Below are 25,937 nucleotides of genomic sequence, written 5' to 3'. Positions count from 1 at the left end.
GAAGCTCTGACACTATTACCAATGAGACATCCCTGCCAAACCATGCAACAGAGACCAAAAGAGCATGGGTGAAACCTCTCGAATACCACTCGGTAACAAACACCTTGCATTGTTTACTTGGTCCCTTTCAATTACAAACAATTTCTAACCAATTCAAATGACTCCTTCCAGATTTCCCTTTCTTTTTTCAAGAAAATAACAGGAGCCACAATGTTATCCACAACGTTCTTTATCTTATATGTCTGCAACATGACTAAATAAAAACACTGTTGTAAAGGCAAAAGCTGTTTTGGAGGGAGCCATGGGTAACACACGGTGAGGCATTACAAGGCGATTGGTCTTTGTGTGTCGAGGCATGTAGGAGGTAAAAAAAAAAGGTGAAGGCATGGCAGTGCATGGAGTTGTTGATGTCCGACGTCTTTGGAGATGTGAATGGAAAAAGAGCTTTGGGACGCGAGTCATAGCCAAAAGACGAGGGCTTGAGCCGGACAGAAATAAAAATAAATTGTAGATTTAATTGCAGATACAGTGAATATGAATGTACTGTATACAGTAGACATAGGAGATTTTGTACGTAACAAAGTTATGGGCACTTGCGAAACAGTGGCAAATTATATGACGTGTAAAACTTACTTTGGTGTCCCGTTTTTACACTTTGCTTTAAGATTTCCTTGTAATAACATTTCTTTTTAACAAAATTAACTAAAAGATTGACAAAGAAAGTGGAAGGATTTGGACTTTTCTATGAAGGTGAAAAATAAATATAAAACAAAAAATTGTAAACTAAAATCATAATCGTAACCACTCAGAAAACAGAACGCGAAATGTCTGGACTTGAATCGCACTATGCTTAAGCTAGGTTTATATTCAGTCGATGCAGAGCCATATCAGAAACCCCATAAAGTGCATCTTTGGATGGATGGACAGAACAACACTGATTAGAAATAACATTTACTCTACCAGTACAACATTAATAATAGCACTGGTCCGAGTTAAGGAACACGTCAACATTATGGGGAATGCGCTTAACATCTTCTCCAAGATAGATACCAATTTCCTCTCTGTGTTTAGTAGAAAGCTATCCGGCTGTAAACTAACCTAGCTTAGCACAAATGAATGTAAGCAGATACGGACCACTAGCCTAGCTTAAAACCCCCAGGAGCTGTGTTTTTGGCCAACAGCTAGGCTAGCTAGTCCATATCCGCTTCCATTCATTTGTGCTAAGCTAGGCTAGCTTGCAGCTAAATAGCTTTCAAATGAATGCCACCTAGTATTTATTTTCTTGTCCGACTCTGGAGATGACGGTAAGCGCATTTCCCATAATGTTGGCATGTTCCTTTAAAGAGAGAAATTTCCTCTCCAATCTGTCGAGATGGTTTAGTGGATTTAAAGCAAGTAAAGAGTAAAAGAAAAGAAAATCAAGTAAAAGACAATAAATGAACAAACAAACAAACAACAAACAAACATTTAAAACAATCTCAAGCGTTTGTGCCTTCTGCTTCCCAAAAGGGCACAACATTTAAGATAAACAGCCACAAAAGCGAAATCGCACACAATGCAAATGTTGTGCCCTCACTTTCTTTTTTAACAGTTTTAAAACGTCATTATTTACTGTGAAATATTTCTCTTAAACAAAATTGGAACAAATATAATTTAACACAACACTGGCTCATTCTGGTCTGAAAACAAAATTTGCAACAAGCATAGCGAATGATCTATTGGCCATCAACAAAATGGCAGCCGCAAAATATCAACCACATGCAAACCGTTTGCACAGATTCCTTTGCTGCTATCGTAGCTATTCTGCGCGTCAGTAAATACATCACCTCGACTGACCAACACCCAAGTTATGGTCCATGTAAGGACAGTACCTCGTCACTTATGGCAGTGTCACTGACATCAGTACAGTTCAGCTTAGCGAGAACTACCAGTATTAGCAGTGTCACTGACCTCAGTACAATTCAGCTTAGTGAGAACTACCAGTATTAGCACTTAGTTTAACATTATTTCTGGAAGAGAGGCGGCATACTGAGAAAAGCGTAAATCAAAGTCAAGTGTAAGAAGAACAGCTTAAGAAGAGTGTTAAAAAAATAAAATTAAAATTAAAAAAGCGTGCAGGAAGAGAATGCCCGTGCTTAATGACAACAGCTCTTTAACCACTCTTGAGAATGGAGTACAGAAAGCTATGAGCAGGCACATTATTGTCACATGGCACCTGGTGACCGACACACTATCAAATCATAAGAGGGAGGTAAAGGAGCACGGGAGAGGAGAGTGGGCGTTCAGGGAGAGGAGTACTTCGCTGCTAAGGCACTGGACAGGTCATGATACATTACACACAGTTTTAGCTGTTTTAGCTTCTGGCTCCACCACAGTCTTCCGTGTCTCTTCCCATCCTCTCCCTCTCCTCAATGAAATGTAGCCCGATCTATGGAGCTGTGGAGTCTTTCCCCGTTGGGAGTGGACGGCGTGAAAAGGTGCATCATAGTTCGAGTATGTTACAATTTAGCCATTATGTGAATGCAATTTAGTTGTGTGTGTGTGTGTGTGTGTGTTTGTTGCCACCCATTTCCACAGGCCAGTCTCCTAATCTTTGGCCTTCAGTGAGTCGCCGCTCTTCGTTCCTGCCACGTCCTCCCTGGCTCGTCCAGTCACTCCATCTTGCCGTGGTGGTGGTTGTTGTTGAGTGGTGTGTGGCCATTCTGCACGTGGCCATTTTTAGAGTTGTCCTCGTCTTCATCTTCTGATTCGGGCTCCTCCTTATCACTCCTCTCGTCATCAACGATGTGCTGCCGAAATAAGAGAGAAAAACATTTCATTGAAGTACACACCCCCTAAACCAAGGCCGAGTCAAGGCCGAGACCAGACGGATGCGGTCTGCAATGCGTTCTCACCAAATAGTATATCTCTCTCATTCAATGAGACAGGTAGTAGGGAACTGCCTTCAACACACAGACAGACCCCTTGTTTGAAGTGGTGGCGGTTTTAATCCTAGAGGTCATCTACAAAGATATCCTTTGAAATACAATGTGATCAACTCTGCCCGACTTGAGCCCCTTTTCCACCACAGAAACGTTCCCCCCAGAACTAGGGACCCTTTGAGGAACTGTGCATTTCTACTGCGGGGACCAGGGTCTAAGCAGAAGTTCTTGACCAAGGTCTAAGCACAAACCATTCTTTTGTTAAATAAGCTATGCATTAAAACATTTCCCCCCAGCAAATCTTTTAGTTAGATCAAGATCGTGCTGTCAGAACAGTCCTAAGTTTGTAGCTTAAGTATTTAATGAGACATTTAACGTAAATTCTGCCAATGTCATCTGCTTTCAATCAGGAAATGCAAACGTGAAATGTGTTTTATAAGCCTATAAATCAAGTGATCAATGCAATGCAATTATCCTTTCCAGCAGATTACAAGATTGTATGAACTAAGCAGGTGAAGTGTTTGCAGGTGAAGTATTTAAAGATTGCTATTGCCTATTACTAGGCAATTCTGGCGCAGAGAAGATCAACAATCTACTATAAGCCTTGTTTGGAAATACGAGTCATCTGGACTCATGAGCTGCCGTGCATTGAGCGGTCTGTTGCACGTTCCTGTTCAATGCGAGGACCAATATATGTCAAAAGAGTATGCAGGGAACATTGTTCTGTTCATTTAACTGTGATCATGAAGATCTGATCAGAGAAAATTGTCCTTCCATGTTCTCGTGAGACTGGAATACCTAGAGACCTTTTTCACACGTCAGAGGACTCATTTGCTTAATCTTCGCAGATCTTTATGCCACGGTGGAAACGCAGACAACAATGGGCTGAAGGAACGAAAAAGTATCGTGAAATGTACCGCAATTCCTGGGACTTTCGGTCAAAATGCGGTTTTGGAGAGGGAAGATCACCATGGCAAATCACCTTTATCCCCTTTACAACTAGCTCTCCCAAATCAACATAAAATAATTGACAATTATGTCCTGCATTCCCACTCACACACTCTGAACTCACAAAGCTGACAAAATATGGAATATAACGACTTAAACTAAACATTCTAATTGTGGATCAGTGGAGAACGAGAGAAAGTGTAGGAAGGGTAATCTAATGATTGGCACCCACAAATTCAGATTATTGTGCTGGACCTGGTAAAATGAGTAGATGACGTGTACCTCAACTGTAGAAACCTTTATGGACATTTATTAAAGTTACAGTGGGAAAACTATGTAATGTTTAAGACACTAGGAGCTAGGAGACTGCCTTTGCTCCACCTGTGCGCAATGATTGACAGGCACACCCATAGGCACCCCCTCTGAGCCCGCTGGTGACGGAGTTGAAGAAGAGTTCAGACCTGACTACCTACCCAGGGGACTGAGGTAAAGAATAGTTCAGCCTGACCACCTACCCAGAGGACAGAGGTAAAGAATAGTTCAGACCTGACCACCTACCCAGGGGACAAAGGTAAAGAAGAGTTCAGCCTGACCACCTACCCAGGGGACTGAGGTAAAGAATAGGACCACCTACCCAGGGGACTGAGGTAAATAAGAGTTCAGCCTGACCACCTACCCAGGGGACTGAGGTAAAGAAGAGTTCAGACCTGACCACCTACCCAGGGGACAAAGGTAAAGAAGAGTTCAGACCTGACCACCCCCCCTGGTGATCGACTAAAGAACAAGAGTTCATCCTTTAGATTCACCGTTTGCTAATTATGTCAATACAGAGGGTATAACGCTCCACAGCCAACCGAGAGACAGGGGTCTGTCCATCTCTCTCTCTCATGCAGACTTGAACAAGCTGTAATGTCTTGCTCTCTCTCTCTCTCTCTCTCTCTCTCTCTCCAACGTGTACTCTCTCACCCAGATATGCACTTGCAACAATCAAATTGTTTTTGAAAGGGTCATAAGGAATCTCATCAATACTTATTTGATTTCACAACACAACAAATGGAGATAAGAAAAGAAGCAGTAAGATGGGGACATATTTCCATGTTTATAAGGTTATGTGGTTGTGCCAATAAGTTAATTGATAAAAGATAATTGCAGTATCTATTTAAATCCATCACAAATAGAACGGGTCACGTATCTCTCCTTCACTCCATCTATCAATAATGTAGGCTGTCTTTCAGTGTGCGGACTTGAACAAGCTGTAGGATTAGGAGGTAACATAGTCTTGCTCTCTCTTTATCTCTAATGTATACTCTCTCTTTCTCTCCAATGTATACTCTCTTTCTCTCTAATGTATACTATATCTATAATGTATACTCTTTCCCTTTAAAAGTATACCCTCTTTATCTCTAGTGTATACTATCTCTCTTGAATGTATACTCCCTTTCTCTCTAATGTATACTCTTTCTAATGTATACTCTCTCTCTAATGTATACTCTTATCTTTCTCTCTAATGTATACTCTCTCTCTAATGTATACTTTCTCTTTCTCTCTAATGTATACTCTCTCTAATGTATACTCTCTTTATCTCTAATGTATACTCTCTCTCTAATGTATACTCCCTCTCTCAAATGTATACTCTCGCTCTCTAATGTATACTCTTATCTTTCTCTCTAATGTATACTCTCTCTCTAATGTATACTTTCTCTTTCTCTCTAATGTATACTCTCTCTCTAATGTATACTCTCTTTCTCTCTAATGTATACTCTCTTACTCGGATGCATACTTGGAACAAGTGGTAAACTAGGAAGGATTGTAGTTATGGCCCATATTTATTGTAACGTATAATATAACTGAAAAGGCATACAGACCCTCATCTGCACCTTTGATTACACCGTTTACTTTTCTCATATTCTTATATTACGAGTTAATTATACCGTTTACACTGTTTATTTATTTTTCTCATATATTTCTTTACATTCAGGTAACATTTTATTGCCTATATTTACCTGCCCATACCGGTACCACCCCTCCCCCATGCTGCTATGATGCTGAATTTCCCCAAGGGGATCAATAAAGGAATATCTTATTGGTTGCAATTGAAGGGGGAAGTTTTAGATTATTATTTCTTTTTTTAAATAATTGAATAAAGCGCAGGCAGGTAATGATGCGTCACTGCAGTTGTGGTCTCGACCGGTCTTGAAATTAAATTCAGAGTCCTCTTTGTCCAAGACAAGAGTAAAAATGCAGTGAAGTCTGAGGCTACGTTTAGACGGAAAGTCTGAACAGAAACCGCAAAAGTCGCCTTACGGTCTCACTTTTAATTTTGCGTTTAGACTAGCGTTTTGGGATGGAATTATCCGTGCAGACGAGGCTGTAACAACTCGAGACGACTGAGCCCTGCTGTCACACGATTGGCGCATATGTCACATGACGTGCTGTGAAGACCCGCCCTACTCTGCCTCTGATTCGCAGACTGTTGGTGGGGAATGTGATTGGACCAAAGCAGAGTCACTCACAGACAGTGGGTCCAGTCACGCCGCGGGACAGATTCTTGTGTATTTAAAAGTACTGCCAATGTAGCCTTCAGGTGATCGCCATGGATAGAATCAGACATGCTTTGTTTACGCTTCTAGGCTACTGGCGCATGCCTGTGATGTAAGCAGTACGCGCGACGAGAGCCTCGACAACCCTTTCGTCATCGTTTTATGCGGTTTGACAGTTTAGATGATAGCGCAAAGGTTTATCGTTTCTAGGAATTCCACCCTGGAAGGTAGTCTCACTTTTTTGCGGTTTCACCCCGTAAAAACGCTGTTTCCGTATAAACGAAAGGCACATCCGAAAAAATATTTTTGCGGATTCACCTGCTAGCGTTTCTGTCTAAACAGGGCCTGAGATAAGACTGAAGCCTTCAAAATGTAGTCTCGAGACCAAGACCGGTCTATGCAACACTGGCATATACTGTGCATTAATATACTGTGCATTAATATACTGTGCATTAATAGAGTTTAGTGATTTCTTATGAGGTATGTAATGAGGTACAGGTATGTATGTAATGATGAAGACAGGATTGTTCAATTCATTCAAACAACTTATTTCAACATATGCAACAACTCTGGGGCGGCTAAGTGGCGCAGTGGGCAAGGTGCTCGCCACTAACGCAGGAGATGCTGGGTTCGAGCCCAGCTCTCAGCGATGCCGGCTTGGCTGGTCGTTCATACTAATACAATTGGCAGTATTAGGGGGTGGGAAAGCCGGTGGGTGGGGATTGGACGTTGTGGACAGCGACTCCTACAGGTCGGTTGGTGCGCCTGTACAGCAGAATCAGGAAGTATCGGGGGCAGCGTGAGCCTCCCACGCGTTACTCCTCGCCACAGAGATTGCGCTGTACAGGTGAAAAGATGCGACAGCTGCCTCCTCGTGTACCGGAGGGGACACGTGATGCAAGGCTTGGTCCACATTGCAGCCGACCAGTGGGAGGCATGGTCTAACAACGTTCGAGACAGGGGGGGGTAGAATTGGATAATCCGAAATTGGGATGGGAGAAAAATAGAAAATGGGGAGAAAAAGTAGATAAAAAATAAACATATGCAACAACTCGGCACAGTCTGGCAGCCGAAACGTATAGCTGTGACGACTACGCACCTTTAATTAAATCAAATTATTGCAATGAATTGAACTGTCCAGAGAGTGGCTCACAGTAACCTTTTGTAGGTTTATTCATTTATTTCTGGGGGTGATATGACACCACTTGCGTTAAAAGTGGGCCAGTGCTTTCTGAGTGCTTGGAAAAGTGAATTTAACACACGTGCGCAAGAACATAACTGCCCCCCCCCCCCCTCCCATGACCTTGTAGATAACTCATAAATAGTAAATGGTGCATTTTTTTATAGTGCTTTTATCCAAAGCGCTTTACAATTTCTGTTCCTCACATTCACCCATTCACTCACACATCGACGGTGGAGGCGACCATGAAAGGTACCAACCTGCTCATCGGGAGCAATTAGGGGTTAAGTTTTAAGTGTCTTGCTCAAGGGCACTTTGACACGCTGCCCGGGAATCGAACCGGGAACCTTCCGATAATTAACAGACGACCGCTCTACCTCCCGAGCCAAAACTAACTCTACTCCTGCAAATATGACAAAACTAAGTCTACTTCTGCAAATATGACAAAACTAAGTCTACTGAAAGTATAACAAAACTAAGTCTACTCCTGCAAGTATAACAAAACTATGTCTACTCCTGCAAATATGACAAAACTAAGTCTACTGCAAATATAACACAACTAAGTCTACTGCAAATATAATATATTTTTAAGAAACCAATATGATATTTGAAGCGAGCACCGCTTCCCCCGACGGATTCACGTCCTTACGTTGCCCGGGAGGAACTTGACGACCATCCGCAGGATGAGGCTGGCCCAGAAGACGTGGAGACACAGCAGGATGCACAGCAAGCCGTTGAAGAAGTAGAAGCCGAAGAAGGGGGGGTAGAGGGTGAGGGGGTACACCCACGTCGTATGCATGATCCTGGAGGAGGGGACAAAGGCAAGAACAGAGACTCTGGTTACAGCCACCTACTCTCCCAGTCAAAGGCCCATTGACAAGAGAGGCCAGGCTTGGACACAATGTGAAGGCACACAAGGTTGTGTGCCTGCCTGACCCCCCCCCCAAGGGATGTGGGACGTACCACTACACACTGCAGTATCATTCTGCTGATACTTCTGATTCATCTATTTATTACTAAATCAAATGTATTTATATAGCGCCAAAATCACAAGGACTTGCCCCTATAATGGGCTTTACAGGTCAAGAAGAAACATCACAATAGATCCAGAACAAAAGCCACAATAAAATCCACATTTTCAACACCCCCAGACTTTTCCCAATGAAGATGAGGAACGACTCCCTAAAACCTAGCAATAGGAAAAAACCCACTGCAGGCGCCATTGTGGGGAGAAACCTCAGATGAGCTGTTCAAAGGGGATCTCCCCATCAGGATGTTCAAAGGGGATCCCCCCATCAGAATGTCGGTGATATTAAAGATTTGCACTACATCCCTACCTCATTTTTGCATTTGAAAAAGTTTGCATTTGTACTTTACTAATTTTGTACTTTTAGTTTGTATATTGTATATTTTGTACATTGTTTTGTCTTTATTCTTTTTACTTTCTTAGGAGTCTCAGGAGGCTCATACAGAACCAAGCCTTTCACTGTCTGTAATGTACCTTATATGTGACAAATAAAACAAAACTTGAAACTCGAACCGATAACACAAGTCATTACAGGTAGTTGCAATATAGAATGGGTTCTTACCAGAAGGGGAGGATGACGAGGCGGGTGACGATGAAGACCGCGGCGAACGCCGTGAAGATGATGTTGCAGGTATTCCTCCAACCCGCATAGTTGAACATCTTGGCCGACTGGGAGGAAGGTGCAGAGAGAAGACATTAATGGAACGTAGTATCACTTGTTCCCCACTAGGGGGCAGACGGTGAACCCTAACAACAGTGTGGAGGGCTTAGAGAGTGCTTTGCTACAGTTGGAGCTCTCAGGGCCTGTTATGGTAAAATACGCCCACGGTTATGTCTGTTATGGAAAGCTGTTTTGGTACAGATTAGAACATTGTGACCGGCCCCTGGTTCGAGGTCTCGTGAGTCGGAGTGTTAAAGAGGCATGATGTTCTGGTTCGCCGGGTTTCGGGGTCCTCACAGGGCGGGGACCTTGGTTGTCGATACTGGGGATGATGGGTGCTCAGGTAGTCTCACCTTAGTGCATATATATATATTTGTATTTAAAAAAAATCCTTTATATATTTAATTTATATTATAACTATTTTATTTTCATTATTCTGATTTCATTGATTATCTTGTCATTATCGTTATTATTATTATTGCTGTTATTGTCCTGTGATGTCTTGTTTATTATTATTGTTACTGTATTGTATTGTGTTGTCTTGTTTCGTGTTGAAAAGGGAAAATAAAGAAAAATTTGATAAAAAAAAAAGAACATTGTGACCGTGCAGAACTCCTGCTGGTTTCCACCCTGACATCATCATTGGGGATATCGCGGATAACCTAAAATCCCAGCACTTTGGGATTGCTGGGTTTCCACAGACATTGCAAAATGAAATGCAAGGACTTTCAAAGTACTTTTCCAACCAAGTATTTTTCTTTTTAAATGCAGTTTTTTTTATAGAAATTCTGATCCAATATTTATGGCTTAAAACACCAATTTCCGACAATTAGTTACATTCAGAACAATTTGATCATGGATGAACAAAACGTTCAATACAAATGGTTGATTTGAATTCCAAGGACTTTTTAAGCACCTTGTTAAAAAATTGCCTCTTTTCAAGGAATTCCACCACGCCATGACATTTTTTTCTTCTCTCCAAAAATCAAGCACTTTAAGCACTTCAAGGACCTTATGGGAACCCTGAGATTGATACCAAAGTGCTCTTGGGATTGATACCAGAGGACTTCAGAATGTCTAAGTGTATGAGGTTATCGGTACAATTGGCTTTAACAACGGGTTGTAAAATAACAGAGTCCTCCGCTCCTTCCACTTATAAAGAATGGATGGAAATGATGTGTAAAATGGCAACATATGAATGGATCATATATAGAGTTGCAGGTAGAGAGGATATTATTTAATGAGGTCTGGGGCTGATTCCTGATTCTAGTTTTGTGTTAATGTCATCTAAAAAAGTATTGACTGTGTAAAGCAGCTCGACATTATTCACCAAATCTGGTCTGTTATACTAGTTTGTGTGGGAGTGTGCTTGTTGGTAAGTTCCATATGTTTTTGTGAATTTAATAATAAGGAAAAAAATGGACAGTTATTTTAAAATATATGGATACTATTTTTTCACTGCCGACACAGATTCTAAGTACTAAACCAGTCGTCTGATACCAGATACCGATGCAATCAAACAGTCTCTAGATTCAGTTTGGCTTCATTAGAGAAAATAATTAAACACCTTTTGTAGAAGTACTGTATAAGTTTCAACAGTCTTACCTCTATGTAAGTGCATCTACAAGTAAGCTAGAGACCACTGCTGTCCCTGTCAACACCACCAACAGAGTCCATTCTCTTCGGTTCAAATAACAAACTCAGCAAGACCGACGGCTTCTCAGTTACAGTGGGTGACAATATTGTCACAAGGAAATATGAAATTACCTACCTGGGTTCCATCCTAGAGGCTAATCTTTCCTGTGACAAAATGGCATCCAATGTAATAAAAAAAAGTCAACCAACAAACTATTCTTGTACCGGATCTCCTCTCTGGTAAACAAGAATACCCTGAAGACTCTGGCAGGAGCACTCATTCAAGGGTACTACGACTATGCTTGCACCTCATGGTACCAAAGCACCTCAAAGGTGCTAAAAACAAAATTACAAACATCTCAAAACAAACTGGTCAGACTACTGCTTGACCTTACTCCTAGAACCCACCTCACCCCTGCCCACTTTGACAACCTAGGATGGCTTAGAGTAGACGACAGAGTACAGCAACTTGCAATGGGCCTGGTCTACAAGATACACTACATGACCAAGGTACCCATGTACATGTCAAAATACTTCCCAAAGGTCAGTGAATACCACGATCACAACACCAGAGGGAGCACCACAAATCATGTTAAACCCAGATTCGGCTCAAACAAGGGACTAAACACGTTTCGCAATTATGCCACGTCAATGTGGAACGCCCTACCCAAAGCTGTAAAGGAATGTGAATCACTACCCACTTTCAAAACTACTCTCAAAGAACACCTACGGGGGACTGCAATTAGAAACTGGCCCCTGTAAATGTCCTAACCCAACCCCCTCCAATGTACAGTAAATGACCAAGTATGGTTGTCAATATTCCAATGTACAGTTTTGCTTGTACAGTTGTACAGTGTTGTAAATATTACACTTCTGAAGTATAAACTAATTACTGCAGTGCAGATCTCAATAAAACAGACCATTCTGAGTCAAATGTACGTTTTGGCATTTGATGTGTCATCACAGATTTATTTCCTTTTTTCCCCTTTTTTATTTCCCAAATAAAAGCAGATCCAATTAATTTGTTGCAGGTTTGAGTGTGCTGTGTATCTTTGACCTGCAGTACATGGAATGTTCAGGGAGTGGTTACCATGGTTACATGCTGCCTTGCTGGAAGAAAGTTTCTAAATATTCTGTGAAAAGTTGACAGTTGGTCAAACTACACCTCAAGTGAGAAATAGTTCTTTTAACTTGTTACTGATCATTTAAAAATGTAATACATGGAATAATATTCCTGTATAGTTTATTTATACAGCAGAAGTATTACATTTAGACTTGGTCCTCAAAATTAATGGAAGTGAATGAAGAGCCTGACACCTAGAAGGAATGGTGGTGATAGCAGATGCCAGGGACAGCAGTGGTTGCTAGCTTACTTGTAGATGACTTTAGATAAAGGTGAGATTGCAGATTTTTGACAAGTTCTACCAAGGTGAAATATCCCTTTAAAAGCAAAACAAGTCACACTTTGATTTCTAGCAGGTCATGTTAGACGTTTCTTGGTATCAGATCAGACTGATATCCTGATACCAGTATGGGTATCGGGATATTAGGTATAATTAGGTATACCTAATTATCATTCCCCAGCTAATGTTATTAGATGGCATTGAAGCATATGGCAGCACAAAACAGCCACCTGGAATGGAGCTGAAGCACCTTTGATGCCTTGTGTACAGTATTGTGCAGTCCCATATGTTACACCAGCCCACGTATGCTATGGCACATCAACCCAATGATAGCTTTGCAGAACGCATCGACTTCACAAAAGCTACACTTTCTGCACTTTGCACTACACCAAAATCTTTTAAATTGATCCAGTATTGTATTTGTAAGTAGTTTTGGATAAAAGCGTCAGCTAAATGACTATGTAAATATAAGTGGATGACTGCCAACCAAAGAAGAGAAAACAACCTTTAGACACTTTTCCCTCCCTCAATAAATCTGCTGTTCGGAGTGGAGAGAGAGAGAGAGACCTGCAGTAGGCACAGTGGAGGTAATGTTATTAGCCAACGTTATGTTGTTGATCTGGCATTAGACGGTCAACACCAAAACAAGACAGGATAACGTGATGTTAACCAGTAACCTCAGAAGCCACTCGAACCTCAGAGGTCGCCACTCGAATGGCAGATGTCTTGAGGGAGAAAAGTTGTTTAGGTTTAGGTAGCGACACAGAGTCTTCTCCCCTTTAGGCGATAGACATCCCCGTCGAAACAGACATTGCAGACCCAAGGATAATGCCAGGCTCGACACCGCTCCACCTCTAATAACTGCACTGCGCTGCCCCTCTCGTGGGATTACAGAGAGAGACCTCTGGTCATGGATTAAAAGTGGATTGATATCATCGATGCAACTCTACACTCCTAACAGTCTGAGCACGAGTCTGTACCAAAAATTCTCTTTCTGTGGACCTTCTTTGATGGGCACACTTGCCCCAAGACATCATGTTGTAGCCTGATTCATGGCAGCCAGCTGAAGTTAGCTTGCAGGATCAATTCAAAAGATTTTGGTCGGTTAGACAGGTTAAAAAACACAAGGGTTATCTATTAAAATGTAATAGTCGTTTAACGTTGGCCTTGAACTCACTTCGGTATAACATTTATATTTGTTCATTCATTCCAAATGTTCTCGTCAGGCGACTAACGGACTGTTGTTGGTGCCGTGTCATAAAGTCGACATACCTCCATTAAGTAATCCGAGGAATCGTGAACCAGCATGATCAAAGTCCCCGCTGGGACATAGTTGACCAACCAGGAGAAGCTGATCAGTAGGATGGTGGCCACATGGTGAACTATCTGCTCCTTGAAATCCTGAGAGACGGGTGGTGTGTGTGTGTGGTGGGGGGGGGGGGGGGGGGGTTGGAGGAGAGGGAGACAGAGAGAGACACAATGTGAAAGTGTTCCGTCACTTATTGATCCTACTGTTGGGATTGGTGACTAACCGACTGTGCACGTGTATCCTCACTGATTAAGGCCTTATAAATGATTAACCTATAAATGCTCATGTCTCTTCACGCAAGAGGACTTTTCACCTCGTTTGCCATGCCATAAAAAAAAGAAAAACAGATTCCAAAATCGATCGTTACATTTGCAGATGATGACACAACGACTCAACTAAACTAGTTTACAAATCCATTGTTTTTGGCCCATACACATATTAGATCCTTGCATCAGTTAAAATCAAGTCATACGACGAGAGGTTCTGGATTCGAAGCCAGGCAGTCTGCTGACACACTTAATTGATGTCCAAGCTAGTGGTTGAAAACAGTCCATCAGTCTCTCCACGCTGACACTTTGCTATACAGCTCATGTCACACATTAACCCACAAGGCACTTAGACACTAACACACTGTTATCACCCGGCCTAGAAATAGACCTGACGGCAGGAACCGTGTTTTGTTGTGTAGTGTAGTACACTGAATAAATATAAGTCTGTGATGCAGCTTAACCCTTTCACTACCACACTACAGAAGATTAACCTTTCCCTACCACACTACAGACTGTTAACGGATGGAAGAATAAGAGGTTTTTAATAAGTAAAAATGGAGATAGACCGTTACCGACAATCGAGTTTCACTTACTTTACGTTTGATATCCGACGCCACACTGAAAACCAACGAGAGGTAAAAGCCCAGTTCTATCATGTAGTACCAGTACTGAGATTGCAACAAGGGCTGTGGGGGAAAAAAGGGGGGGGGGGGTCGGAGAAGGAGCTGTTAGAACCTTTTTTTTCTCTTCCTTGCAACAGTTCATTAATTTGGCAGACAAACGATGAGCGGAGAAACCAGTTTGTGCAGGGCAGGGAATTATTTGCGTCTCTTTCTGATCAACATATAGCTTTGTTGAATACAAATGACAAAAAAATAAGTACGTTTTACACCATTATGAGAAGTAGATGTGTGGGGACGTACCATTTTAGGGAATCCATTCCACATCTCCTCCATGTCAGAGAACCATGGTTTCTATGGGGGGGGGGGGGGGGGTGTACATTCAATCATATTAATGATGACCTAACACCATACCAGTCCATTGCCTGCACTTATTAAAAGCACTACAACAACAAAAACACCACCAGCGCAACATAAAAACACCAGAAGACTATGTTTGTAATGTTTGTGGGTAGCGGTGAACAGATTCCTGTACTCACATCGATAAGGACTGCCAGGCCAGCAAAGAAAGCAAGAAGGTAAAAGGTAAATCTCCAACTGTAAAAGAATGTACAGCAACCTCAGAAATTCCATACTAATGAAGCAGATTCAGATTTTTATTTGCCACATGCAAGTAATATAAATCATACAGTTTTCATACAAAACATAAATCCAGTTCTACCATGGGCAAAAGGAGCAGGAAGAAGAATACATCTTATAATTACCTGCCCCCTATTCCTGAACTAAACAAGTAACACTTGATGGTCAGTGTACAACCTAATTTACACAAAATAATAATTCATACAATATACAAAGAAAAACAATATTCACAGATTAAACAAGAGAAAAAAGAAAAGAAAATATCACTATTCAGATTCATATTTGATAATTTCATTTTATAATTCTTTTTGAATTGACAAATATTATTACACCCCTTAACACTTTGAGTGCCAGCAGGGGGCGCACGATTTATCGCTTGAATGCCAGCCGTTTGACTGATTTTCTATATTCTATATTGAGCTATTTCTATATTATGGCTATGTGTCTAATACGCCCGTCGCTTATCAATGACTTGCTTGCAGTCAACATGTACGAAACGGATTGTTTTTTCATCAGTACATTTCCGTTTTATACCATTTTGAAAAACGCTAGTTTTTAGAAATTTGCAGAAAAAAAAAGATTCTGTGATAAACGCCCTTTAGTGGAATACACCAAACAGGTTGTCATTTCGGCCTATTTATGAATCGTTTTCAAATAAACGCTAGATTATCGATAGTATATGTGTACTTATGCACGCTAGAGAAGCGGGCTGAAAAATCGATTATCTATCAGCACACACACACACATATATATAGGGGACACGTTGAGATATGTGAAAAAAAAACTCTGATTACCCCAAGACTGGTAAAATAGATTCCTTACCTCACATCAGATGTTCTCCAAAAAAATTATTCCAATGCCTGATCGCCATTCCAAATATCAATCGCGTTTATTGATCCAACGCTGGGTACTGGAAACACATAATCCACACTGTTCTGAGGGTCCACAATGAATCCGATCGGCTCGGGTTACATGCCTGAGAAGTAAAATGTGTATTCCGGATTTTTCTTTTCTCATCCATTTCCATTGAGTCCAATCCAATACGTGCATTACCATCCGGGAGACGATAGGGGGCGGTATTTTCCCTGTTCGAGCTGAGACAGTCCCAATGGTAACGCGAGGCTAGATTGATGAAAGATTTATGAAATCGCTAATAAAAGAAATAACGATTAAATAACGAGATTTCTCATCCTTGGCACTCAACGCATGGCATGAACTAACGAGATTTCTCGTGGCTGGCACTCAGTGTTCATTTGTAGAACTATCTTTTGTGTCACTTGAATTTGTACATTCTTGTTTAACACATTGGGCGCCAGCCATTAGCCTTATCCTTGTAGCTAACGAGCCAAGTTTCCATAGCATATTTTCACTGTGCGTCACTGTTTGGAGAGCTATATCTATATTCTATATTCTAGCTATGGAGACAATACTATGGTCATTTGACAGTGACTTTCTTCCATCGAACATGCAAAAAAGAATAGATAATTTTTTCATGTATACGTTTGCACGTTATTATCCCGTGGTGAATATTGTATAGTTTAGGAGTGATCCGGGATCATTCCTGAAAAGCTATAGAGTTATAGGGTGCTACTTGAATTAATGTTAATTATAACTTGACTACTTGAGGCTCATAGGGATGGGTGTTCACCAGGCTATTCGGTTAACTTGTGAAGTAATTAGTTTTACATGTAGAAGTTTCACCCTCACTTCCCCTCATTATAAGCAATTTAATATAATTGCCATTCACTCTAAAGTTAACAGTCTACTTTAAAAATGCAGTCTATTAAACCCTATATAAAACAAACTTGATTCAAAATCCTGTGAATTATAATGATACAGCCAGTAGCGAGTGATATTTTGCTATGATGCCCCTAGCTCATGGAATGAAAGCTTGAGATTCTCCCCTCTGTTGCAGAGTATAAGTCAAGTTAAGTCAGCTAGGACACAATAAAAAATGCATACAATGCAGTAACAAATAAAAAACACATTAAAGAAAAAGGTATAGTACACAGAAAACAAGAGCAAGGTGCACTATAAAAGAGACAAGAAAAATAGATAAAAAGTCCAGAGTAACAGCAAACGTAATGTACAGGTTAAGGGCTAAGGGCTTGTGTCCACAGCGGACCTTTTTTTCAAGACGGACCGCTTAAAAAAAAAAAAAAAAAAAAGCTCAGAGCGTTTTCCTGAGTCTCGCAACTGCCGCGGCTCCGCCACTTCCTCGATGTTGATTGGTCGGTCGAAAAAAGTTACCTTGATGAGCGCGCTCCTCTCCAAAAGTTGAACTAGTTTCAACTTTAGGCGCTGGGAGCGTTCCGCCCAAAAAACGCTGCCGCCGAGAGCGCTAAAATGCGAGGCGCGGCGCTGGGAAAAGGAGTGCGCCTGTCGCGTCTGTAGCATAGAAATTAATGACAGAAAGGAGCTGACAACTCATAAAATGTCCGCTGTGGACACAAGCCCTAACTCTGGTCAAAGGCCAGGGGGAAAAGGTGCGTTTTAAGCAGAGATTTAAAAGCCTCTAGGCTCTGGGGAGATCTAATGTAGGAGAGGCTGTTCCAGAGCCGAGGGGCTGCAGCAGCGAAGGCTCCGTCTCCCCTGGTTTTGAGCCTGGTCCTGGGCACCTCCAGCAGCAGCTGGTCAGCAGACCTTAGGGCTCTGGATGGGGTGTGGTGGCGCAGGAGCTCAGAAAGGTATAATGGAGCCAGCCCATTTAGTGCTGCAGTCATTTAAAATCAATGCGTTAACGGATATAATTGCCATTCACTCTAAAGTCTACTTTAAAAATGCAGTCTAAGCCCTATATAAAACAAACTTGATTCAAAATCCTGTGAATTCTAATGATACAGCCAGTAGCGAGTGGGCAGTACGTTAACCGAGTAGGCCCAAGTGTCAAAAAGGAAACATTTCAACTTGTTTTCCCGCTAAAAGAAAGCTTGAAGGTAAAGCGACCGAAGGAGAGCAGACGCAGATAAAACGTTAGAGATTCAATGACGTGTCCTGTGGGAGGGGTGGAGGAAACCGGTTCTTCCGTAAACACACAACTTATTAACAAGCCACAACAGATATTGTCTGCACCGTCTGAATCCAACTGAATGAATATAGTAGCGGTTTTCTTTTTTTGTCGTGTGTGGGGTAAGGACATGCTCCATTTAACCACATACAATCTGTGTCTACCTGCTCCGATACACTTACTTACCAATAGAAGAGGATATTTGAAACGGAAAAGATGACTTGTGAAACACACACACAAACCAGTTTGTGTAACGGTTTGTCATTTGACTGAAGATGGTTATCTACCTGGCTTCCCGGAACTTCTTGAGCTTACTGGGTCGGGCCTGATTCCTTCGCCTCCGGAACCACCTCTCGACCTGCCGTACTGAGCAGCCAGTCTGTTTACTTAAACTCTCCACACAAATCTGGTCCGGAGAGAGAGAGAGAGAGAAGTGTTGGTCAATTCCAGCGTTATGGACGTGACTCCAAACAAAATGCCTCAGATTAAGCATTAATTAAATCATTCACATATATTCATGGTACCTCCTAGGGAGAGTGTAGACGCCCCACAACTAGTGATGTCACAATACCAATAAAAAAAAAAATTACTTTAATACCGATACCAGCCTAAGTATCACGATACCGGTTCTAACGCGATACCACTGCAAAAACCTAAAACATCAGGAAAAGTAATGGAATATAATATTAGATGACAGAACATGGAACATTCTTTATACTATATATAATATATTAGCGTTTATCGCTTTTTTTGCTACTGGGCAGTCCAGTAGAGAGAGAGAGAGGAGGAATGGGAGACAGAGTGGGGGGAAGACATTCGGCAAATAACGACGGGTCCGCGAATCGAACCCGGGTCGGCCGTGCCGCGACTCAGCGCGTTATGTGGTTCGCCACTGGGGCGCCAACTCTGCACATTTTTAAATCATATGTTAAACATTTGCTGTCCGTCAAATTAAGGGGGCATGTCTTAGCACATTCTGTGCCACACCTCTTCCGGGAAGCGGCTATGCTCATGCCACCCATTAAACCAATGTAGTCCGTTGTTTGTAGTCTGTTGTTTGTAGCGCTATAACTATATTCTATATTATAGCTATGGATACAATACTAGTCATTTGACACTGGGTTTCTTCTGGTCAAGATGCAAGTAATCCAAAAAGAATATTCCAATTTCTTGATAGTCATCTGGTAGATCCAATGTCCATTTGCTCGACGGCATAATCGACCATAACATATGGAATGGGCATATTTAACGGGCTTCAATGTAACCGGCAGAATCGTTCGCTTCGCCCGAGAAGGAAAAATTAAACCCGAGACCTGGGGCCATCCTACAGCCCAGAATACAATGTTAGAAATGGTGGTCCATACCGCCGCCTGGTAGGATGTGGCTGGTACTGCACCTTCAGATTCCCAGTATGCATTTTTTAGGCAACACACAGCTCCCTGAGATTGAATAGGGTATTAAAATAAAAAATAAAAGGAAAAACGACCCAGAAACAAGAATCTTCATTTATGGTACTCAACGGTTGGGGCCAAGACGTTTTGTATTTCTAATCAAGTCCTCAAAAACAGCATTTTTCTACCTCAAGAGCTTAAGCCGTTTTGAGCCTGGGCTCCAACCACTGTGTGCAGCTCATCATGTACCTGATGCCACACAGCCACATTATCATGCAGCTGAGTCTCTCTGACATCACAAATCATCACATTTTCAAATGACTCAGTTCAGTGAGGGTGAATATTGTGAGGAGAATTGGAAGAATGCGCCAATATGAGAATTAGAGACATAGATCATATTAATATAAGTTCACATAGCTAGGAAACAATGCTAAACACTCAAAAAGGCCATTTATAAGATAGTTCCCCTTTAATATAAAAAGTACAATTATGAAAATGTTTATAATTTCATTTCCATGCAGCAGAGGGAAAGAACCTTCATGAAAGTTAGCTTTGCGCAGAACGTTTGGATACAGTCATATGTAAAATGCTTGTGCTATAAAGACTTTCCCTCCATAACGTAAGGTGACATTTGATGTGCTCTGCAGTGCACGGCTTTTGCAAAGCTTCACAATTCTAAACACAAAATGCACATGAAAAGATTTTAATACAGATTGCTCAGTCAACCCCTCCTCGTCTTTGCAATAAACTAGGACAACCGAGTGACAAATCTGGTCCCACAGCATAGGGCATAGGCCACCATCAGAATCCATGTAATGGATCTTTTTTAGTTTTTTTGTTTCTTCACCATTACAATAGCTGTATAAAACATGGAATTATCCAACTATATACTGTAGGTCAGACAAATTAGGAACATCACAATATACACCCTTGTGGTGTATTTCAAAATGTTTTTGTGCTCATGTCTATAACTTCTAGGTCCTGCTGTCCACTATTCATATTAATGATAATGCAATCATCTGCATACAGATGACAAAGGTTGGTGGCCTTGACAACCATTCAGCGAAGACACAATATTATTGTGTCTTCGCTGAATGGTTGTCAAGGCCATCTGTATGCAGATGATACTGTTGTGTATTGCATTGCATTGCCGACTCTGTACAATTGGCCATTGAGAACTTACAACTTTGCCTTCCAAGAAGCTCTTAAACTTAAATTGGTTCTTAATGCCAATACAACTAAATGTATGCAGTTTTCTAGATCCAGAAATATTGATTATGATGGTGTTCACATATCTACCATAAGTGGTTCTAGCATTGTGAGAGTCACTGAAGATAAACATCTTGGTGTGCGACTCGATGAGGAATTTACGTTTAATTCCACGTGGACACCCTTGCCAAGTTGCGACAGAAAATTGTCTTCCTATATAGAAACAGAACCTTTGATTAGTAGGAAGAGAGTTGTCAAAGAGGATTTCTTATCAATCCTGGACTATGGTGATATAATTCATAGGCATGCTGTGGCCTCAACCCTTAAATCCTTGGACTCTGTCCATCACCCTGACCTCAGATTCATCACTCAATCAATCAATCAGATTTATTTATATAGCACATTTCACATGACGCGTGTCAACCAAAGTGCTGTACAGAGGGTAGGTACACATAGATACATAAAGACAAGAATCACACTCCGTTTTATGGGAGGGCACACAGGCAAACAGGGCATGAGTCAGTGAACGGGAAAGGCTAATAGGTAGAAGTGGGTTTTGAGCCTCGATTTGAAGGCATCTATCGAGGGGGCAAGCCTAATGGAGGTGGGGATGCTGTTCCACAGTTCAGGGGCTGCGATAGCAAAGCCACGGCCCCCCCTGAGCTTGAGGTTAGACCTCCGGACTGTCAGGAGCCTCTGATCGGCTGACCTGAGGGACCTGGTGTTGGAATAGGGGGATAGGAGGTCTGAGATGTAGGAGGGGGGGTGACCATTAAGGGCTTTAAAAACAAATAGGAGAACCTTAAAATCTATCCTGTAGCGTACTGGGAGCCAATGAAGGGAGGCAAGGACAGGGGTGATGTGGTCTCTCTTGCGGGTTCCGGTCAACAGTCTGGCAGCAGCGTTTTGTACCAGTTGTAAGCGGGACAGGGAAGACTGGTTAATGCCTATATAGAGGGAGTTGCAGTAGTCTAATCTAGATGAAATGAAGGCGTGGATGACTCTCTGAAGGTCTGCAGGGGAGAGAAGGGCTTTGAGTTTGGCAATGGTGCGTAGTTGGAAAAAACATGCCTTTACCACTGAGTTCACTTGTCTGTCAAATTAAAATTGTGGATAAAAAATGACACCTAGGTTCTTGACATAGGGCTTGACCAGGGAGGACAGGTTGCCATTGGCTGTTGGTAAGGGTGGTGACAGCGTCTGGGGGACCGAAGAGGATTATTTCGCATTCGTTTTGATTTAGTTGTAGAATGTTTTGTGCCATCCAACATTTAACATCATCCAGGCAGGATATGAGACTGTTAAGTAGAGACTGGTTGTTAGGTTTCAGGGAAACGTAAAAGCTGTGTGTCGTCAGCATAACAGTGAAAAGAGATGTTGTGCTTCTGAATGATTGGACCAAGGGGTAGCATGTAAAGGGAGAACAGGATCGGGCCAAGGATGGACCCTTGCGGGACCCCACAGGAGAGGGAGGTTGAGGGGGAGGAGCAGTTGGCGATGTTGACAGCAAAGCTTCTATTTGTGAGATAGGAGAACCATGCTAGTGCAGTGTCACTGACACCAACCCCATGTGATAGATACGACACTCATCACTGTGTCCTTTATGAGAAGGTTGGTTGGCCCTCTCTGACGGAGAGGTGCAACAAACACTGGTATTTGTTCAATTTTAAGGTTCTTACTGGTAAGCTACCTCCTTATATCACATCATTACTGGAATGGAATTTTGGAACTTATGGAACCCGTTCTAGTGATGATTGGCTGGTCCTTAAGGTCCCCCAAGTTTGCTCAGAACAGGGCAAATCTGCATTTTGCTATGATGCCTAGGGGTGGGGGAAAAATCTATACGTAGTAGTATCGCGATACTTTGCGTGGCGATACTGTATCGATACAGGGACGCCAAGTATCGATATTTAATTATTCATAAAAAAATAAAAATAAAATGTGTATAAGGAAGTTGCATTGTTCATTTCAATACCTGTAATAGTACAGTAGTCCACACACATGTGCATTCAGTTAAGTTGGAATATGACTGTAATACAAACAGTTCAGTTTGTCAGGTACATGCAACACAGATCTGTCTGCTTGAGAAAATACCATGTTCTGCAATAAAAGTTATTGAAGTGCGATGAACAGACTGAACTTTATTTTATTAGATAAAACATGTTGACAGTTTTACTTTGCAGTTGAAAATTAAATTTGTTCAAAAAAAGAATAAAAAAAGAAATCGCAATATTAATATCGCAATACTCAGCGCATCGCGATATATTTAGTATCTCGATACTATCGTATCGTGACGCAAGTATCGCGATAGTATCGTATCGTGAGGTATCTGCCGATTCCCACCCCTAATGCCCCTAGCTCATGGAATGAAAGCTTGAGATTCTCCCCTCTGTTGCAGATTCTGCAAGTTAAGTCAGCTTTATTTATATAGCACATTTACAGCCAACCAAAGTGCTTTACAGGTAGGACAATAAAAAACGCATACAATGCAGTAACAAATAAAAAAAACACAAATTACAGAAAAAGGTATAGTACACAGAAAACAAGAGCAAGGTGCACTATAAAAGAGACAAGAAAAATAGATAAAAAGTCCAGAGTAACAGCAAACGTAATGTACAGGTGGCAGGCTAACTCTGGTCAAAGGCCAGGGGAAAAAGGTGCGTTTTTAAGCAGCGATTTAAAAGCCTCTAGGCTCTGGGCAGATCTAATGTGGGGGAGGCTGTTCCAGAGCAGAGGGGCTGCAGCAGCGAAGGCTCTGTGTCCCCTGGTTTTGAGCCTGGTCCTGGGCACCTCCAGCAGCAGCAGCTGGTCAGCAGACCTTAGGGCTCTGGATGGGGTGTGGTGGCGCAGGAGCTCAGAAATGTATAATGGAGCCAGCCCATTTAGTGCTTTAACACATTCGTGGCCAACCACATATATATACGTGTTTCGGATCCAACGCTTGAGGGCCAACCAGGTTGTTTTGGCTTTTATTCCATTGTAATATCCTACTCAATGTCACCGAGTGGCACTGCAGATTTACCCTACTCTTGGGATTCGGAAAAGTGCATTACTGGCCAGATCCTCGTAGGGGCGCTGTCTCAATAATGCAGTGTTCCCTGTTACAGACTGGTGTTTTTATTTTTTTTCATCATGGGTGGACTTTTTTGTTAGCCTGAAGCTATGCCTCTAGCATGTAGCCTGGAATACTTTTTGGGACGCTGAATTCAGTATGCAGTAAAGGAATATAGCATCAGCCAATGGACATATCGATCTACCAGATGGCAATCGATAACTGGGACATCCTTTTTGGTATCCAACCGGCCCACGGTAAGAGCTTTTTCACGTAAATTACAGCCCGATCGGGCCTTGCTTTGTTAGCCAACCAGCCGATCATCGTATGAGGCTAATGAGGCTAATGCCGTTATTGGTAATCAATAATCAGAAACGACGTCCCCCCCCCCCCCCTTCATACATTCATGGTGGACCATGATACAGATAATATGCATTTTGAGTTTTAGCTCTAGCTTGTGTATAACCGAAATGCCATTCGATTTAACGTTATTAGCTTAGCGCTCTGTATCTCGCCTTCCAGGAAATACCCCAGAACATTGCGGTATATAGTTCATATTCACAACGCTATAAAATGGGAACGTATTGATGAAAACATTTTTTATTTAAGGCATATTGAAGGGACTGTTTATAGTGTCAATAATATAAAGTATAGATTTAGCTCTACAAACAGCCTCACGCAGAATGAAAGGTTGTTATGATAAGCTGGCCGTATAGAGTGAGATTAGACGGATCCCAGTGGCCGAAAGTGTTAAAAACAGTTGGCAGTAATTTAAAATCAATGCGGAAACGGACGGGGAGCCAGTGGAGTGAAGCCAGGATTGGTGTAATGTGGTCAGGTTTTTTTGGTACCAGTGAGAAGACGGGCAGCCGCATTTTGGACCAATTGTAGGCGACGGAGCTGCGACTGGTCAATGCCAACATACAGCGCATTGCAGTAATCTAGCCGGGTTGAAATGAAGGCATGATTACCCTCCTCTGACAGAGGAGCGGATATTGGAGACCAGAGGGCCTAGGGCAGGGCTATTCAACTAAATTGTTCAGGGGGCCACATTGTCAGAAACCCAAGGGGCCAGGGGCCGGACTGCCACGGCGCCTCCCCGTGCTATGAATATATGTACACTTGACACAACACGCAACCACATTTTCACAACTTTTATTTAACTACATTACATACTACACTACATACAGTAGTATACTTTTCAAAAAAAGTGCTTCATTTATGTGCCACATCTGCAACATCTCCTGCAAAAAGTGCTTCATTTATGACTGTGCAACAACTGCAACATCTCCTCTTCAACATTTCAATATAAAATAAAATAAAAAACAAACAAGTGCATGATGTGCATCTGAACATTCTAACATCAACACTTGAACAAAAAAACACATTTATAGTGCATCTGAGCTTATGAAAAAGTGCTTCATGTCTGTGCAACAACAGCAAATCACAGCATCTTATTAGCACTTATTGTCCACTCTTAACTCTCAAACATCAGGGGGGTGGGGGGCAGACAGGCCTAGCCTACATACACACAGGGGTGTAGCTCCAGATTCTGGGCCCCATGAAAGAATTTATTTGTAGGCCCCCAGTGAATGCGAGCGTGCGTAAGCGCGCGAGCGGAATTCTCTTTGGCAATTTTTTTATTGATGAAAACGCATAATATGGTTTTTACCTATACATTCGGATCAGCAGTTCAGCACCTGCACTGTTGGTGGGTGAGCCTAGTAAAGGATGTCGCATTGCGTTCATCTTAAATGAATGGACCAATGCAATAGTCTACCAAAGCCCCCCCCCTCTCTCTATATATCTCACACACACACACACACACACACACACACACACACACACACACACACACACACACACTTCAGAAACAAACATAGTATCAATGAGAGCATCAATAATACACATGAGTGATGTCTAGTAAAAAAGAAAAAAAGAAAAAAAATTGGGCCCCCCCCCCCCCCAGTGCTGGGCCCTTGGAATCATCCTAAGCTACCCCCCCAGCTACGCCCCTGCATACACACATCTAATGAGAGCGATTGCACTTCTTTGACTGGGCAATGGCAGAGAAAGAGGGTTCATAGGAAGTGAGGGCTACCCGCAAACAGTGATGCAAATGCTCA

The 25,937-nt window shown here is 42.0% G+C and overlaps 1 protein-coding gene across 1 annotated transcript in view; it reads right to left on the bottom strand.

Moving 5' to 3' along the window:
* Positions 1-211: 211 nt before the first annotated feature.
* cers2a (ceramide synthase 2a) overlaps positions 212-25,937 on the bottom strand; it is a 48,399-nt gene continuing 22,673 nt past the window's right edge. Inside the window, exons 4-11 of the mRNA XM_084311727.1 lie at positions 18,447-18,565; positions 15,053-15,110; positions 14,817-14,867; positions 14,487-14,579; positions 13,588-13,716; positions 9,179-9,285; positions 8,239-8,392; positions 212-2,789 (exon numbers count right to left, since the gene is read on the bottom strand). Of these exons, the coding sequence (XP_084167853.1) occupies positions 2,652-2,789; positions 8,239-8,392; positions 9,179-9,285; positions 13,588-13,716; positions 14,487-14,579; positions 14,817-14,867; positions 15,053-15,110; positions 18,447-18,565 (849 nt within the window). The 3' untranslated portion in view covers positions 212-2,651. The remainder of the gene's footprint in view (positions 2,790-8,238; positions 8,393-9,178; positions 9,286-13,587; positions 13,717-14,486; positions 14,580-14,816; positions 14,868-15,052; positions 15,111-18,446; positions 18,566-25,937) is intronic.

This window comes from Notolepis coatsorum (assembly GCF_963971535.1).
Source record: "Notolepis coatsorum genome assembly, chromosome: 4".
NCBI lineage: Eukaryota > Metazoa > Chordata > Actinopteri > Aulopiformes > Paralepididae > Notolepis > Notolepis coatsorum.
The sequence above is the reverse complement of the archived record's forward strand: the minus strand, read 5'-3'. Positions and strand labels throughout refer to the sequence as shown.